The following is a 16252-nucleotide window of genomic DNA, read 5'->3' as shown; positions in this document are numbered from 1 at the left end:
CCAGGCTGAAATGTGCGCCCCTCGTTAAGTGACTAATGCGACCTGACGTCAGGTCACGTCAGTCACGCATTTATATTAGTATAGAAAGGCTGTGAGGGGTATTTTTATTAGTTAAGGGAAGCTGCTAGGGGCTTTTTATTAGTAAAGGGAAGCTGCTAGGGGCTTTTTATTAGTAAAGGGAGGCCACTAGGGGCATTTTATTAGTAAAGGGAGGCCGCTGCTGGACATGTTATTAGTGAGGGGAGGCCTCTGCTGGATTAATTTTCTCCAGTTATTTGTGAGAAAATGAGATGCCTCGGTTTATACTCAGGTTGACTTATATATGTGGAAGGGGGGGGGCTCCAGCTGGAAATTTGCTATGGGGCCCACTGATTCCTAGTTACGCCACTGAACTCTTGTGTCACCCCTTTTATCCTCATAGACTGTAAGCTCTTGGGAGTAGGGCCCTCATTCCTTTGGTTTTTATATGACTGTTTGTGCTCTGTCATGTTTTATTGTATTTGAATATATCTCCTATGATATGCAAAGCGCCAAGGAATATGATGGTGCTATATAAATAAAGATCTAAATAATGTTCATCTACTTAAATGGAATGCAACAGCAGTGCCACCTAGTGGTCATGTTTTATACTGCATATGGCAAAATTTTAGGTGTGCATCACTTAGAACCAGATGCACAGGCTGCTGCTATGGGGTCCCATTAAGAAAGCCCCCTCGTACCCTTTGGTTTTACATGGTAAGAATATATATGCAGGGCAGCTCTATGTAGAGGACCTGCATAGTTGGGGGGATTAGTTCCTAGGTTATTACAATATAAGTTATTGCACTTGTCACTAAGGGCATTGCTTTGTGGACCGGTACCTGTGGATTTGCAGCCATGATTGTATAGTTTCCATCATCATCATTGGTGGCAAACTCGATATGTAATAAGCACGTGCCATCCGCTTCTCTCTTCATCTTACAATGCTCGTTCTTCTTCGAAATCTGTTTTCCGTCTTTAAACCAATAAACCTAAAACATTGAACACGTCAGCCATATTCAGTGCTCAGCTACTCAGAAACTGGAGTTACTGAACTGATGACACGTCTTACCGCACGTCCAAACTCATTTTATAACGTATCTAACCTTACAGCCATCTTTGCAGAAAACAGAAGTCCAGGGGTCGGTGGACTTTTTATAAATTTGAATTCATTTTTAGTGCTGTGAGAGTAATTTTAGAGGTCTAGTCAGGCATCTAAATAAGCTTGAAGTATCATTCCCCCATAGCCTCTACAAATGACTCATCTCAGGCAGTAAATGACTCTTTTTCACAGAAGGTCAGAAGGAATTCTGGAAATAACTTTTCATGCGCTACATGAGGGGCTGGAATTTATTGGGGGTAAAATCTCTTAAAGTACCCATAGGCTACAAAACTACTCTAGCTTGTAGGGACTAAACATAATTAACTCTGCATCTTGCAAGTGGCTGCATCTTGTGTTTTACAGTTGACAGAAACAACTTTAATGTAACTTCATGCAAAGAAATGACAAACCTTAGGTACAGGTATTCCAACAACTTTACATGTAAATGTGACCGACGCTCCTTCTATGACCCGGAAATGTTTAAGTCTACGATCAAATATTGGCGCAATGCACTTTCCTGTGGGGATCTCGTCATGTTGGACCTCATCATCAGATTCATCAACTGGGGTCCGCTCCAAGCGGAACTCTATCTCATTCATCAACCTCTGCTCAAAACTGGATATCTTGTATTCCTGCAAGTAACACCAATGTATATGAGTGACATTGGATAAGGAAAGTATTCAGACTCCTTTAAATTTTGCACTCTGATTCATTGCAGCCAAATGGCAATATCAAAAAAGTTTTTTTTTTTTGCTCATTAATGTACGCTCTACTCCCCATTTTTTGCTCATTAATGTACACTCTACTCCCCATCTTGTAAAAAAATCAGTAGTGTTTAATTTTTGTAAATTAAACATAAAAAACTGAAATATTGTAATATTCAGACTCACATGTTGTCCATTTCCTTCTGATCCTTCTTGAGATGGTTCAACTCCTTTTACAGTCCAGTTATGTTTAATTACGGATTGTACTTTATAAGGAAAGGCGCACACATGTCTATACAAGACCTCAAAGTGCATGTCACGAGTACGTGAGAATCATGAGGTCTATGGAACTGCCCAAGAAGCTTAGAGATAGAATTGTGGTAGTCTGTAAGTCAGGTGTCCTTAAGTAGGGGACCGCCTGTAATTTATAATTAGTTATGACTATAAGTCATTGAATTGTTGAGTACTTGACTGGGAAATTCTCAGGTTTCTACAGCACTCCCACCCCCACCCCCGCAATGGGGGCACTCTTAATTTTTTTTGTAATACCCTTTATATATTTTTTTTATCAATCTTACCTTGAAAGACAATAAAAGATTACCGAAATATACATAATTTTTGTATAGGACCCATCTCATCCCAATGAGTAGGTAACTGAGAAAAGCATTGTCTTTCACTCTAATTATCTCAGCAACAAAAAATATATGTCCAGCTGCAAGAACTTATTATCAGCTGCTCACCCGCCATGGTGCTGATATTACTGTCCCATATAATTCCCTGTACTCTTATGGTTTACTCATACACAACATTAGTATGATTGTTTATATGTATCTCTCCTGAATTTATCTTTATATCTAATTAATATTTATTTTTCCATCTATGAAACATTAGTATCTATTTTGCTTCCACTTGTAGTTTTGTACACATATTTGTTCTTGTCTCGTTGTAACATAAGTGAATCCCTTATTGCCTGTGCAGCACCATGGAATTAATAGTGCTCTATAAATAATAATAATATCTATGTCTCAAATCTTTTAGTTGTCTGCCTATAGCTTATATCTAAAGACAGACAGCACTCAACAAAATAATTTTTTAAAAATTTGTAATTATTCATCCCCTTTTATAGAGTTTATAACCCTAAATCAATCTAATTTTGAACTATCATTTATAGCAGTACAAAACTTTGATTTCTCAAATTCTGAGCATGAAATACTATTCCATCCACCAAACACTTAAATTTACAGCATTCAACGTGTTGCTTATATTTTATATCTATCTTACTTGTATCTATTTCATACCCATCTATAAAAATAGGCAGAACTATTATTTATTAAACATCATATATTCATTTAACATAATAACAATAATAATTCCTTTATTTACATAGTGCCTACAGATTATACAGAGCTGCACAGATTGGTCCCTGTCCCCATGGGGCTCACAATCTAATCAACCTATCAATATGTTTTGGAGTGTGAGAGGAAACCGGAGGACCCAGAGGAAACCCACGCAAACGCGGAGAGAACATACAAACTCTTTGCAGATGTTGACCTAATTTCTAACCATTTTTTATTTGCAGGATTTTCTGAGTTATTCTGCCTCCCATGTTGTGGAGCATAAAATATCCTCCTATACCCCTGTGCACTAGGCTGTGCCGTACCTGTGCACTAGGCTGTACTGTGCCTTCTGTGGGTTTATCCTTTTAGGTGTCAATGGCAAAAAAATGTAAGGATCCACATGCACCGACTCTAATTTATACATGGTCTCTTTCACCTTTACCCTAATTGCTCAAGGTTCCTAAGAGCACAGTGGCCTTCATAATCTTTAAATGGAAGAACTTTGGGACAACCACAACTCTTCCTAAACCGGCCGTCCAGCCAAACAAGGTAATAGTGGGAGAAGAGCCTTGGTGAGAGATAAAGACGAACCCCAAGATCACTGTGGCTGAGCTCCAGAGATGAAGTAGGGAGATAGTTCCACAAAGTCACCTATCACTGCAGCCTCCACCAGGCTTTATGGTAGATTGTGCAGAGGGAAACCTCTCCTCAGTGCAAGACATATGGAAGCCTCATACAGTTAAAAAAAAAAAAAAAGACTCCCAGACTATAAGATTCTCTGGTCTGATGAGAAGAAGATTGAACTTTTTGTTGTTATTTCTAAGCGCTATCTGGGGAAAAACCAGGCCTCATCACCTGCCAAATACAATCCCAAAAGTGACACATGGTGGTTGTAGCATTTATGCTATGGGGGCAGGGACAGGATGGCTGGTTTCAACTGGAGGAAAGATGAATGCGGCCAAGTACAGAGATATCCTGGATGGACGTCGGAGGAACTGCCTCGATGAATTCCCGGCCGGACCCGAATCCACCGCAGAGAACGCGCCGCTGGATCGCGAACGGACCGGGTAAGTAAATCTGCCCCAATGATTCTAAGCTCTGGCCCAGCCAGAGCACTGACCTAATCCCAATTCAGGATCTCTTTAGAAACCTGAAAATGTCTGTCCACCAATGTTCACCATCCGACCTGAGGGAACTAGAGAGGATCTGCAAGGAAGAGGCAGAGGATCCCCAAATCCAGGTGTGAAAAACTTTTAGCATCTTTCCCAAGAAGACTCCTGGCTGCACCAGCTCCAAAGCTGCTTCTACTCATCACCGAGCAAAGGGCCTGAATACTTAAACAAGAAAAACTGAAATATCACCTGGTCTCAATAAATTATGAAATATCTACACTCCTGGTATTTTTCTGTCGAGAAGAGGAGCAGAGCACACATTAATGAGCAAAAAAAAATAACTTTTTTGGATCTTATCAATTGGCTGCAATGTATCAGAGTGAAAAATTTCCTGGGGTCTGAATACTTTCCGCCCCCCCCTGTACATATGCAGTCCTTAAGGGGTTAGAGATCAGTATATCTCCTTTTCAGTACAAAGAAAATGTCACAAAATGATTTGAGTTAGAAAGTATCAATCCATGGCTGGCGACGACATACCTGCTGCCGTATTACAGGGATGTCTTCTCTCAGTGACAGCTTCTTCTCCAATTCTTGTACCACTTGATTCTTGCTTTCTTGTATTCGATCATGTGAACTAAACCGCACTGACTTCTTTTGTGTTCCAGCATAGGGTCTGGGGTGGGGGAGATATATGGCTATAGACTTGATAATGAACATGTAAACTGTACTATATTTTGTGTAGACCAGCATTGATGGGCAGTATAACAAGTCACCCCTTTGCCTCTGACAATGGAGCATCTGCGTAAAACGTACAACGTGCCAGAAGACCAGTGGTTGCTTGTCCTTGGCTTTTCCATTACACAATTACAACGGGCTAATTACTAATGACTGTCCCAAATAGTTGGCTCAATATTTGCCCTTCTAATAAGTTCACACAAGGGAATATAGGGGCAAATACCAGGTCACAATCAGGTTTTGACCCTGGCATGCCCTATATGCCGCCTGTATTACACTGGGAAAATAAATCCCCCCCCATGAGTGAACATTGTCATTTGCATAAAAGAAGACATGGTGGCCCCCTACTGACACGGTGGAAGATATGGTGCCCCCCCCCCACTGACATGGTGGCCCTCACTAACACAGTGGAAGACATGGTGGCCCACCACTGACACGGTGGAAGCCATGATGCCCCCCCCCCATTGACACGGTGGAAGATATGGTGGCCCCCCCCACTGACACGGTGGAAGACATGGTGGCCCCTCACTGGCATGGTGGAAGACATGGTGGAAAACATGGTGGCCTTCTACTAATGCCTCCTCCCTACAAAATATTACTGAATGAGGTTTACAGAAAGTAACATTCATACTCACTATACAGAGGCTTGAGTATCCAGCTTCTAAAGGGGTAGCCTGGGATTAGGATTACGTTAATATTGATCCCAGGGGATTATATACTCAACCCTCTCTATAGTTGTGGTTTATCACAAGGTCAGCCCAACCTTTCTTTTTACACAGAGGTTCAGAAGTGTCGTCACATTTCAGTGTGTGCACCCGCTACAGCCTGCAACTGATGCTGTAGGGGGAAATGCCCTGTCACCACTGAACCTTGTATACAAACAGGACGCTGGAGAGAGGCAAGTCTATGCTTTTGTTATTCCTATAAATACATTTTTACATATTGTAGTGAGAAATGTACAGAGTTACTTACGAGGTGCCGCTCTTCGGTAGACCCATTGAATTTGTTACTGTAGGGGTAGATGGTAGTGAGGGAAGTACAGAACTAAGAAATGCGACAGGATTCTGAATCCGAGGCGGAGAAACAGGGGATGGCAGTACAGTATTTGCTTGAAACTGATTCCAGCTGGGCTGTATAGGAGGTGCTGGAGGTATCATGGATTCACTGATCGTGTACGGAGGCTGTGCAGTGGAGGCTGACTGACACGAAACAACCGAGGAAGTATTGGAAGTGCTCGGTGCTCCTACTGCCCATGGTCTTGTCTGAGAAACCGTATTATACGTAGAAACTGGGTATGTATTTACTGAATCAGAACTTGTCAAAAGCTGTTGTGGGCGACAAAACATGTAGGGCTGGGCAGTGGTGGAGGAATTCTGTATAGTTGGGCTTGACATGACATCTCTTGCTGTGACATTGGGAGACAATGGTTGTACTTGCTGCTCGTTCAGGACTTGATTGTGGAGCTGTTGCAGTTTCAGAGCATCTCTGTATACAAGAGACAATATAGAGAATGTTATATACACATCATTCTGTACATATACAGTCACTAGTACTATAATGTACAATTTAACCAGTTATCATGGTTTTGGAAAAAGTAGTCTTGCGTCTTTAATTCTACTTCTGTATAAGGGAGAAGTTTGAATATCCGTGGTGCCCCGTCACTCCATTCAACATAGACATGAACAATGGAAACAACCAAACGTCCCGTAGCACTAAAAACATTTCTTCTCCTACTCACGGTGATCTTCCAGAGGCAGAAACAATTGATAAGGTTCCCGTCCTGGTGATTGGTGGGGTCCCCAGCCATAAGACCTTGGTAAGGGACATCCCTTTCAATACATCATATAAAGTACACTACTATCTACAATTACAGCTGAAAACAAAGAAGTTAAATGAAGCACCTAACCCTGGGTATTTCCTACTACATTTGAAGATATACAGCAAATTACTGTATATACTCAAGTATAAGCCGACCCAAGTAGGAGCCGAGGCCCCTAATTTTACCACAAAAAACCTGGTAAAACATATTTTTTTTACTCGAGTATAAGCCGATTTTGGGGTTCAGCTGAAAAACTAGGCTTATACTCGAGTATATATGGTAATCTTTGGGTTTGCACCTGTAATGTAGTGTAGGATGTACCACAATTTGATGCACGTCTGGCATAAAATGTTGCATTTAGTTTTAGGCCTTTTTTTTTTATCATCGCTCAAACCGAATTTTGTAGAAAATTATGCATCATCAATTATTTGAGTTTGGAATATAATATTCCAAATATTATATTCCAATATGATTGGAATATAAAGCAAAATGGTCTTATATATAAGAATGTCTCTTGTTAAAACTTTAAAGAGCAACATTGATATAACCTTCTACAAATCAATAGTTCTATCCTTTTGCTATCCTCCTCCATTTAGCCTGTCCCTGCAGTAACTGCGTCTTCCCTGGCTGTGAAACTTATGTTAGTGACACCGTCCTTTGTTTACACACAGGCTACAAAATGATGCATCACCAATGATTGGAAAATAAAGCAAAATGGTCTTAAATATAAGAACGTCTTCTGAAGACTTTGATTTTTAAACCAGGTCATATGAAAAGTTTTTTTCTATGTCAGACAGAAAAGTAATACAAAAAATGAGCAACTTTAAAAAAAGAGAAAAGCTCCTTGGTCACTTGTCTCATGTCAAGTAGAAATATAAGAAAATATATTTCTGTACATATTATCCACAGAACACAAGAATACAGTAGAAAAGCCACTTACAGTTTTGGCTTAGCGAATACCGGTGGAGGCTCCTTCATGAATCCAGATAATGCGTATGACTGCCCATTGAGCATATCCTGGTTATTTGATCCGTAGTTCCTTCCCACCTGGATGCCTTCTTCCGATGATGATTCGCTTCCTTTGTCATCATCGGGCAAGTTGAAATGAACTCTCAGGCCAATTTTTGAACTTGGTCTTGGCTCATTGTGGTTTATGAGAACCCCTTCTAGTTTTGGCTTTGGAGGTGGTTCCACTAAAACCGGCGGTGGTGTCGAGGGTAAAGACTCTCTCTTAAAGGCATCTATGTTGATTGTGCTTATAGACAGAGGAGGTTTAGAAGGATTTTCATTTGAGCCTAGAAGAACAAGATTAAAAAAGTTTTCATTTTATCACAAAGCCAGCGTAACATATAGTATAATTCTGCATCTTCTTGTTAGAGTTATAAATCATTTGTTATAGAAAGACTTGACTGAATGGAGCAAATCCAATTATACTGTCACTTACCTTTCACAGTCAAATAGGCAGTGCTAGAAGTGGTGCCATACTTGTTACTTGCTGTACATGTAAACATGCCAGAATCTTCAGAAAAGACTTCTGCAATAACTAAAGTGCATATCTCTTCTGTAGAATGAAACACAATCTTTTATTAAACTACAAGCAGCTACATATATGTACAGGGGTATAATAGTGTGTCTACAAGACTATAGACTGGAACCTATAGACCTCTGTTAGAGATTTTTATCTAGGGCTTAACCGCCCTTCATGTTGTACAGGTGACTTTCAAATTAACCCTTTCATGGTTGTCCCGGTACCGGAACTTGAACATAAAACCAAGACACACGACAGTCTCTTAGTGCATGTAAAGATCTTCTCTCCCGTTTAATCTCTTAAATGCATAATATCACAGACAGAAGAGTCATCAAAGAGGCGTGAATAGAATACTGCAATGCTATTGGCCATAATGAATTCATCAGAAAATTCAGTGAAAAAATTAACAGGCCTTGTTCCCAGACATGTTTATACTACAGAATGTACAGAAAATGTCTCTAGAACCCAAACATTTATGATAAGAAGAAGAACATACCGAAGGTCAATCATCTCTCACATGTGCCAAGGAAAAACTTTTACAAGCAGGTTACACATAAATGGCCGAAACCAGTGCGATCTCCTTAACACTTCCATGTTAAGCAAAATATGTAGATTTGGTGGTAGATCTTTTCTAACCTATTTTAAACTTCTATAGCCTAGAATAACATGTAACATAATATTTTCAGCATAGGCCTCTAATGTCTGATTGATGGGAGTGGGTGGAGGTGGCTTGGCAGTACATGACGTGGTAAAAGTATGAAATATGGCCATGATTTATTGAGTGAAGCCCCCTCCAGTCTTTTATTTAGACTGGGAACCCAAATACTTATGGGAAGTGAAGGCAGCTTATAATTCACTGTTAAGGAAGATGTAGAAAGAAAAAGATGAGCAGGACAATATGGGCCTCGTTCTGTTTGTTTTGAAAGGGGGAATCACATATGACAATTTGGTAACAATTGATAATGAAATCAGAGATTTAAACCTGAAAACATTTATAAATTCCTTTCTGTAATTGGAAACAGTCAGCATCGCCTTATCTGCTGTTATGTTGAAGAAGAAGCAGCAATGCAGCCCTATCCACCAAGACCCCCCCCCCCCCCCCGGCTAACAGAGAGTGGCCCTTATTGAAGGGTCACTCCATATCACATGCACAAACCTTTTATTGTGTTCATAAATACATGACTACTACTTTACCAGTTAGCACATGAAGTTTCCCAATAGTTTTATACTCACCAGGCTCAGCCATAGACCGAGGCTCTAGAAATAAAGTTAAGAATTTAGTTCAGTTTTGTGATTTTTTTTTTTGTTGACAGACTTGTAAATCAAGAAACGCTAACCCAATTACCTCCCGATTATGAGATTATGAAACGTCAATAATTTTCTATGTTCTCATTGTTTGGTACATTTGATAACAAACAATAGTGCTGCTTTATAATATTAAAATAAACCAGTCACCACAGTTCACCTAAACAAACTAACAACTACACTCACCGGCCACTTTATTAGGTACACCATGCTAGTAACGGGTTGGACCCCCTTTTGCCTTCAGAACTGCCTCAATTCTTCGTGGCATAGATTCAACGAGGTGCTGGAAGCATTCCTCAGAGATTTTGGTCCATATTGACATGATGGCATCACACAGTTGCCGCAGATTTGTCGGCTGCACATCCATGATGCGAATCTCCCGTTCCACCACATCCCAAAGATGCTCTATTGGATTGAGATCTGGTGACTGTGGAGGCCATTTGAGTACAGTGACCTCATTGTCATGTTCAAGAAACCAGTCTGAGATGATTCCAGCTTTATGACATGGCGCATTATCCTGCTGAAAGTAGCCATCAGATGTTACAGGGTACATTGTGCTCATAAAGGGATGGACATGGTCAGCAACAATACTCAGGTAGGCTGTGGCGTTGCAACAATGCTCAATTGGTACCAAGGGGCCCAAAGAGTGCCAAGAAAATATTCCCCACATCATGACACCACCACCACCAGCCTGAACCGTTGATACAAGGCAGGATGGATCCATGCTTTCATGTTGTTGATGCCAAATTCTGACCCTACCATCCGAATGTCGCAGCAGAAATAGAGACTCATCATACCAGGCAACGTTTTTCCAATCTTCTACTGTCCAATTTCGGTGAGCTTGTGCAAATTGTAGCCTCAGTTTCCTGTTCTTAGCTGAAAGGAGTGGCACCCGGTGTGGTCTTCTGCTGCTGTAGCCCATCTGCCTCAAAGTTTGACGTTCTGTGCGTTCAGAGATGCTCTTCTGCCTACCTTGGTTGTAACGGGTGGCGATTTGAGTCACTGTTGCCTTTCTATCAGCTTGAACCAGTCTGCCCATTCTCCTCTGACCTCTGGCATCAACAAGGCATTTCCGCCCACAGAACTGCCGCTCAGTGGATGTTTTTTCTTTTTCGCACCATTCTCTGTAAACCCTAGAGATGGTTGTGCGTGAAAATCCCAGTAGATCAGCAGTTTCTGAAATACTCAGACCAGCCCTTCTGGCACCAACAACCATGCCACGTTCAAAGGCACTCAAATCACCTTTCTTCCCCATACTGATGCTCGGTTTGAACTGCAGGAGATTGTCTTGACCATGTCTACATGCCTAAATGCACTGAGTTGCCGCCATGTGATTGGCTGATTAGAAATTAAGTGTTAACGAGCATTTGGACAGGTGTACCTAATAAAGTGGCCGGTGAGTGTATGTTCCATAGGGCTATGCCCACACATGTTAACCAGACATTTGTAGTTAACTTTAGAAATATGCAAATCAGGTGGAGCCCTGAGGTGCTCTGCCAAAGCACTTTAACCTAATTAGCATATTTCTAAAATGAAGTTTTGTCAGGGAAGGAACAGTTGGAAAATAAAAACAAAGGTGTGGTTGGCATGTGTGGGAATAACCTTATACGACATTGCAGTTATTACAGTGTGCAGTGTGGTGATGGATTCCCTTAAAGGTAATGTACATTGCAAATGTGTTTATTATTGACACACAGATTTATTCTTGAAATGGCTAATTTATTATTTTATGTGAATTAATAATTAATAATTGCGAAACATCACTAATACAACTGCATTATTGTACCAGCTCCACAATACTGCTTGGGTTTTGTACCAGGTTCTTTGTTTTGCACAGCATAGGTGTCAATTGCTATTTGTTATTTGAAAGCTTTTTATTATTTTGTCATTTTGGTGTTGTTTTCCCTCAACCCTGGATTCAAATGGTGGTGAGAATTGGATTTAGCACTAAATAAAAAAAAATAGCAAACAGAATTACTTTTTTGTAAAATCCGAAAATCTGGTGAATCTTCAATTAGTGATCCTTCTCTGTACCATTCAACCTTTGGAGAAGGAGAACCCTTGACTCTGCTTTCAAAAACAACCAACTGCCCCTCCGAAGAGGTTATGTCCTGCAAAGTCTAGAAAAATAAAATTAAAAGAACATGATAATCATATAATGTCATCAATACAGCACCAGAGAAACAGTGAAATCATTAGAGATCAATAAGACATGCCCTATTTATTAAGAATTTTTAACAGAAACATAGGGGCTCATTTACTAAGGGTCCGAATAGCGCACTTTTGTCGGGTTTCCCGTCGATTTCCGACGAATTGTCCTGTGATTTTGGCGCACACGATCGAATTTTGGTGCATCGGCGCCGGCTTTCAGGTGCCAGAAATCGGGGGCCGTAGCCGTCGGACAACCCGAAGGATTCGGAAAAACAGTGGAATTTAAAAAGGAATTTGTGTCGCAAGATCAGCACTTACATGCACCGGGACGAAGAAGGTGAACTCCGGCGGACCTCGGCGCAGCAGCGACACCTGGTGGATATCGGGCACATGGATCTTAGTGAATCTTGGTAGACCCGAATCCTCGTCAGAGAACGCGGTAAGTAAATGTGCCCCATACTGTGCCATATTTTTCAGACTATGAGATGCACTTTAAAACAAGAAAAAATCTTGATAAAAAGTTCCTGTATCTTATAGTCTGATGGTCAAGAGGATCCAGCACTGCCAGACCTTCCTGACCGCTGTCTTGGGGATTGGGTGAAGTGCTTTGTCAGCGCTTCACTCCAAGAGTGAAGCTTCTACACACCGCTCTCTCCCCTACTAGTTCTGAAATTACTTTTACCTGCAGGACCTTAGAGTTATGTCAGAAGCATGTGACTGATCTCATTGTAAGATCCTTATACCTTTTCATGGAGTCGGTCAGGACGGAGACAGGGAATGGGAGGACATTTTTCTGAATACCCTGGGAATAGGTATGTATAAGAGATGTGTGTACATGTGAGTGAATTGATGGATGTGGAATAGCTGTGCAAGTGAATGGGTATGCAGCAGTTCTATGCTTGCGTGTGTGTATGAACACCAAATATAGTCAAATATATTCTCCTATTTTGTGATTACTAAATTTGTTTTGCGTCTTAAAGTAAGAATTTTCTTATACTCCAAATAATTTGGTATATATAAATATACCGTAGTCATTATTAGAAGTATTTTTTTGTACAGATTGACATCCACATCCCCATAAATTATAGTGAATATTTCACCTTGGTAAAAACAGGGGCAGCCATGAGTGGTCGACCGTCCAGCCCTTGTAGGTAAGTATTTGAGTTCTGTGAAAAAATTATGGAGTTAGTAAAATTCTTCTAATTTCCAGCAAAAATGAAAATGTATATTTTTTTTGTAGAAATATCAACAAGTAGCACTTCTTTTGTATAAATCCTTTTTTATTTTATTTTTTTTCACAAAAATTAACTCGCAAGGCTCAAAAACTGATACACACATATACATTTCACATGGCAGGAGTGTAATACAAGTAGGAAGTGGTTTTACTTTATTGTTTTAATTTTTTTTTTTTAATTTTCTATGGAAAAATAAGAAAAGAAAATGACACTATTATCTTACCGGCTGGGTTATTGTAGGTTGCACTTGCTCTACAACAGTGATGGGAACATTTATTTCTTGAAGGGAGTCAGGGTTAGATACTTCTTCTTCTAAATGTTCACTTTGCGACCTTCACAGCAAAAACAATGAAAAGTTTGTATTCTGAGAAATGGAGGAACCCATCAGAATGATCATTACAGTTAGTATTCTTTGAGGGGCAGAAATCACTGTGCTAATAAGGTAGTAGAAAAAGTACATATTATATTACATCCATTTCCAGAAATTTGATGTGGTTTACAGTATAAAAAACATATTTTATATATACAGGCGGTCCCCTACTTAAGAACACTCGACTTGCATACGACCCATAGTTACAAACGGACCTCTGGATATTGGTAATTTCTTGTACTTTAGTCCTAGGCTACAATGATCAGCTGTAACAGTAATCACAGGTGTCTGTAATGAAGCTTTATCACTTATTCTGATTCTTATGACAACCTAACATTTTTTAAATCCAATTGTCACAGAGACCAAAAAAGTTCTGGCTGGGATTACAATGATAAAATATACAGTTCCGACTTACATACAAATTCAACTTAAGAACAAACCTACAGAGCCTATCTAGTATGTAACCCGGGGACTTCCTGTATGTCATTATTTCACATTTAGTAAAACAGAAGAAAACTGCTTTATGTGACCATTTACATCTTAAATAGTATTCAAACTACAACAAAACTATTAGTAACTCAGCGGCCTGTGTCAAGAACAATCCTGGGCTATGCCGAATCTGTGACCACCAACAATGAATAGAATCAAAATGACACTAGGGGGCGCTATAACAAGAGCGAAGCTTTGGACTGGACATTTAATTTTCCTATGGGGCGACATGAGAAATTGGAATGGTTTTAGATGGACGGAATACACTTAACTTAGTTCTTCCCAATATCTATATACCGTACTGTATTCAGTATACAGGCAGTCCCCGGGTTATATACAAGATAGGGTCCATAGGTTTGTTCTTAAGTTGAATTTGTATGCAAGTCAAAACTGTATATTTTATAATTGTAGATCAAGACAAAAAATTTTTTTTGCCCAGTGACAATCGGAGTTTCAAGGATTATCAATAAAGCTTCATTACAGACACCTTACAGCTGATCATTGCAGCCTGAGACTATAGTAACATCCAGAGAGGTCACAGGGGGCAGAGGGGTCCGTCTTTAACTAGGGGTGCAAATCGGGTGTCCTTAAGTAGGGGATTGCCTGTATAACCTTTCCCTACATAAAAACTTGTAAATAAAACATTACAATTAGAGATGAGCGAACATGCTCGTCCGAGCTTGATGCTCGGTCGAGCATTAGGGTACTCGAAACTGCTCGTTACTCGGACGAATACTTCGCCCGCTCGAGAAAATGGCAGCTCCCGCCGTTTTGCTTTTTGGCGGCCAGAAACAGAGCCAATCACAAGCCAGGAGACTCTGCACTCCACCCAGCATGACGTGGTACCCTTACACGTCGATAGCAGTGGTTGGCTGGCCAGATCAGGTGACCCTGGGATAGACTAGCCGCTGGCCGCGCTGCTCGGATCATTCTGTCTCTGGATGCCGCTAGGGAGAGAGCTGCTGCTGGTCAGGGAAAGCGTTAGGGTGTTCTATTAGCTTACTGTTAGGCAGGAGTGATTCTCAAAGAACCCAACAGCCCTTCTTAGGGCTACAATAACGTTCTACTTTTTTTATTTTAATTTGCATCTTTTACCATTTTGTGAGGAATTAGCAGGGGGACTTGCTACCGTTGTGTTTAGCTCTTAGTGGCACACATATCCATAGCAAAGACCGAAGTGGGAAAATTCAGTAGGGGTTGGATTTCTATTAGGCAATAACTCAGTGTCATCTCATCTGGCATAGTAGTGTGCTTCCTTTGATACTTGGCTAGAAAATAGCCATAGGAGAATACAAACAGCTTCTTGAAGCCTACAGTAGCGTTCTATATATTTGATTTCTGGTTGATCTGCTGGTGGCTGTAGTTTCTGCAGTGCATGTACTTGCCAATTCTGAGCAATTTGTAGTGAGACTTGCGACCGCTGTGTTCTGCGCTTAGTGGCGCACATATCCATAGCAAAGGCCGAAGTGGCAAAATTCAGTAGGGGTTGGATTTCTATTAGGCAATAACTCAGTGTCATCTCATCTGGCATAGTAGTGTGCTTCCTTTGATACTTGGCTAGAAAATAGCCATAGGAGAATACAAACAGCTTCTTGAAGCCTACAGTAGCGTTCTATATATTTGATTTCTGGTTGATCTGCTGGTGGCTGTAGTTTCTGCAGTGCATGTACTTGCCAATTCTGAGCAATTTGTAGTGAGACTTGCGACCGCTGTGTTCTGCGCTTAGTGGCGCACATATCCATAGCAAAGGCCGAAGTGGCAAAATTCAGTAGGGGTTGGATTTCTATTAGGCAATAACTCAGTGTCATCTCATCTGGCATAGTAGTGTGCTTCCTTTGATACTTGGCTAGAAAATAGCCATAGGAGAATACAAACAGCTTCTTGAAGCCTACAGTAGCGTTCTATATATTTGATTTCTGGTTGATCTGCTGGTGGCTGTAGTTTCTGCAGTGCATGTACTTGCCAATTCTGAGCAATTTGTAGTGAGACTTGCGACCGCTGTGTTCTGCGCTTAGTGGCGCACATATCCATAGCAAAGGCCGAAGTGGCAAAATTCAGTAGGGGTTGGATTTCTATTAGGCAATAACTCAGTGTCATCTCATCTGGCATAGTAGTGTGCTTCCTTTGATACTTGGCTAGAAAATAGCCATAGGAGAATACAAACAGCTTCTTGAAGCCTACAGTAGCGTTCTATATATTTGATTTCTGGTTGATCTGCTGGTGGCTGTAGTTTCTGCAGTGCATGTACTTGCCAATTCTGAGCAATTTGTAGTGAGACTTGCGACCGCTGTGTTCTGCGCTTAGTGGCGCACATATCCATAGCAAAGGCCGAAGTGGCAAAATTCAG

The 16252-nt window shown here is 40.7% G+C and overlaps 1 protein-coding gene across 5 annotated transcripts in view; it reads right to left on the bottom strand.

Moving 5' to 3' along the window:
- Positions 1-16252, bottom strand: part of MYPN (myopalladin) — a 109954-nt gene that overhangs the window by 22342 nt on the left and 71360 nt on the right. For all 5 annotated transcript variants that reach the window (XM_072131350.1, XM_072131351.1, XM_072131349.1 and 2 more), the window contains 10 exons: positions 13270-13378; positions 12912-12977; positions 11639-11780; positions 9589-9612; positions 8272-8388; positions 7768-8122; positions 5981-6493; positions 4811-4946; positions 1531-1752; positions 861-1010 (listed from right to left, as the gene is read on the bottom strand). In XM_072131350.1, the coding sequence (XP_071987451.1) occupies positions 861-1010; positions 1531-1752; positions 4811-4946; positions 5981-6493; positions 7768-8122; positions 8272-8388; positions 9589-9612; positions 11639-11780; positions 12912-12977; positions 13270-13378 (1834 nt within the window). The remainder of the gene's footprint in view (positions 1-860; positions 1011-1530; positions 1753-4810; positions 4947-5980; positions 6494-7767; positions 8123-8271; positions 8389-9588; positions 9613-11638; positions 11781-12911; positions 12978-13269; positions 13379-16252) is intronic.

This window comes from Engystomops pustulosus, chromosome 11 (genome assembly GCF_040894005.1).
Source record: "Engystomops pustulosus chromosome 11, aEngPut4.maternal, whole genome shotgun sequence".
NCBI lineage: Eukaryota > Metazoa > Chordata > Amphibia > Anura > Leptodactylidae > Engystomops > Engystomops pustulosus.
The sequence above is the reverse complement of the archived record's forward strand: the minus strand, read 5'-3'. Positions and strand labels throughout refer to the sequence as shown.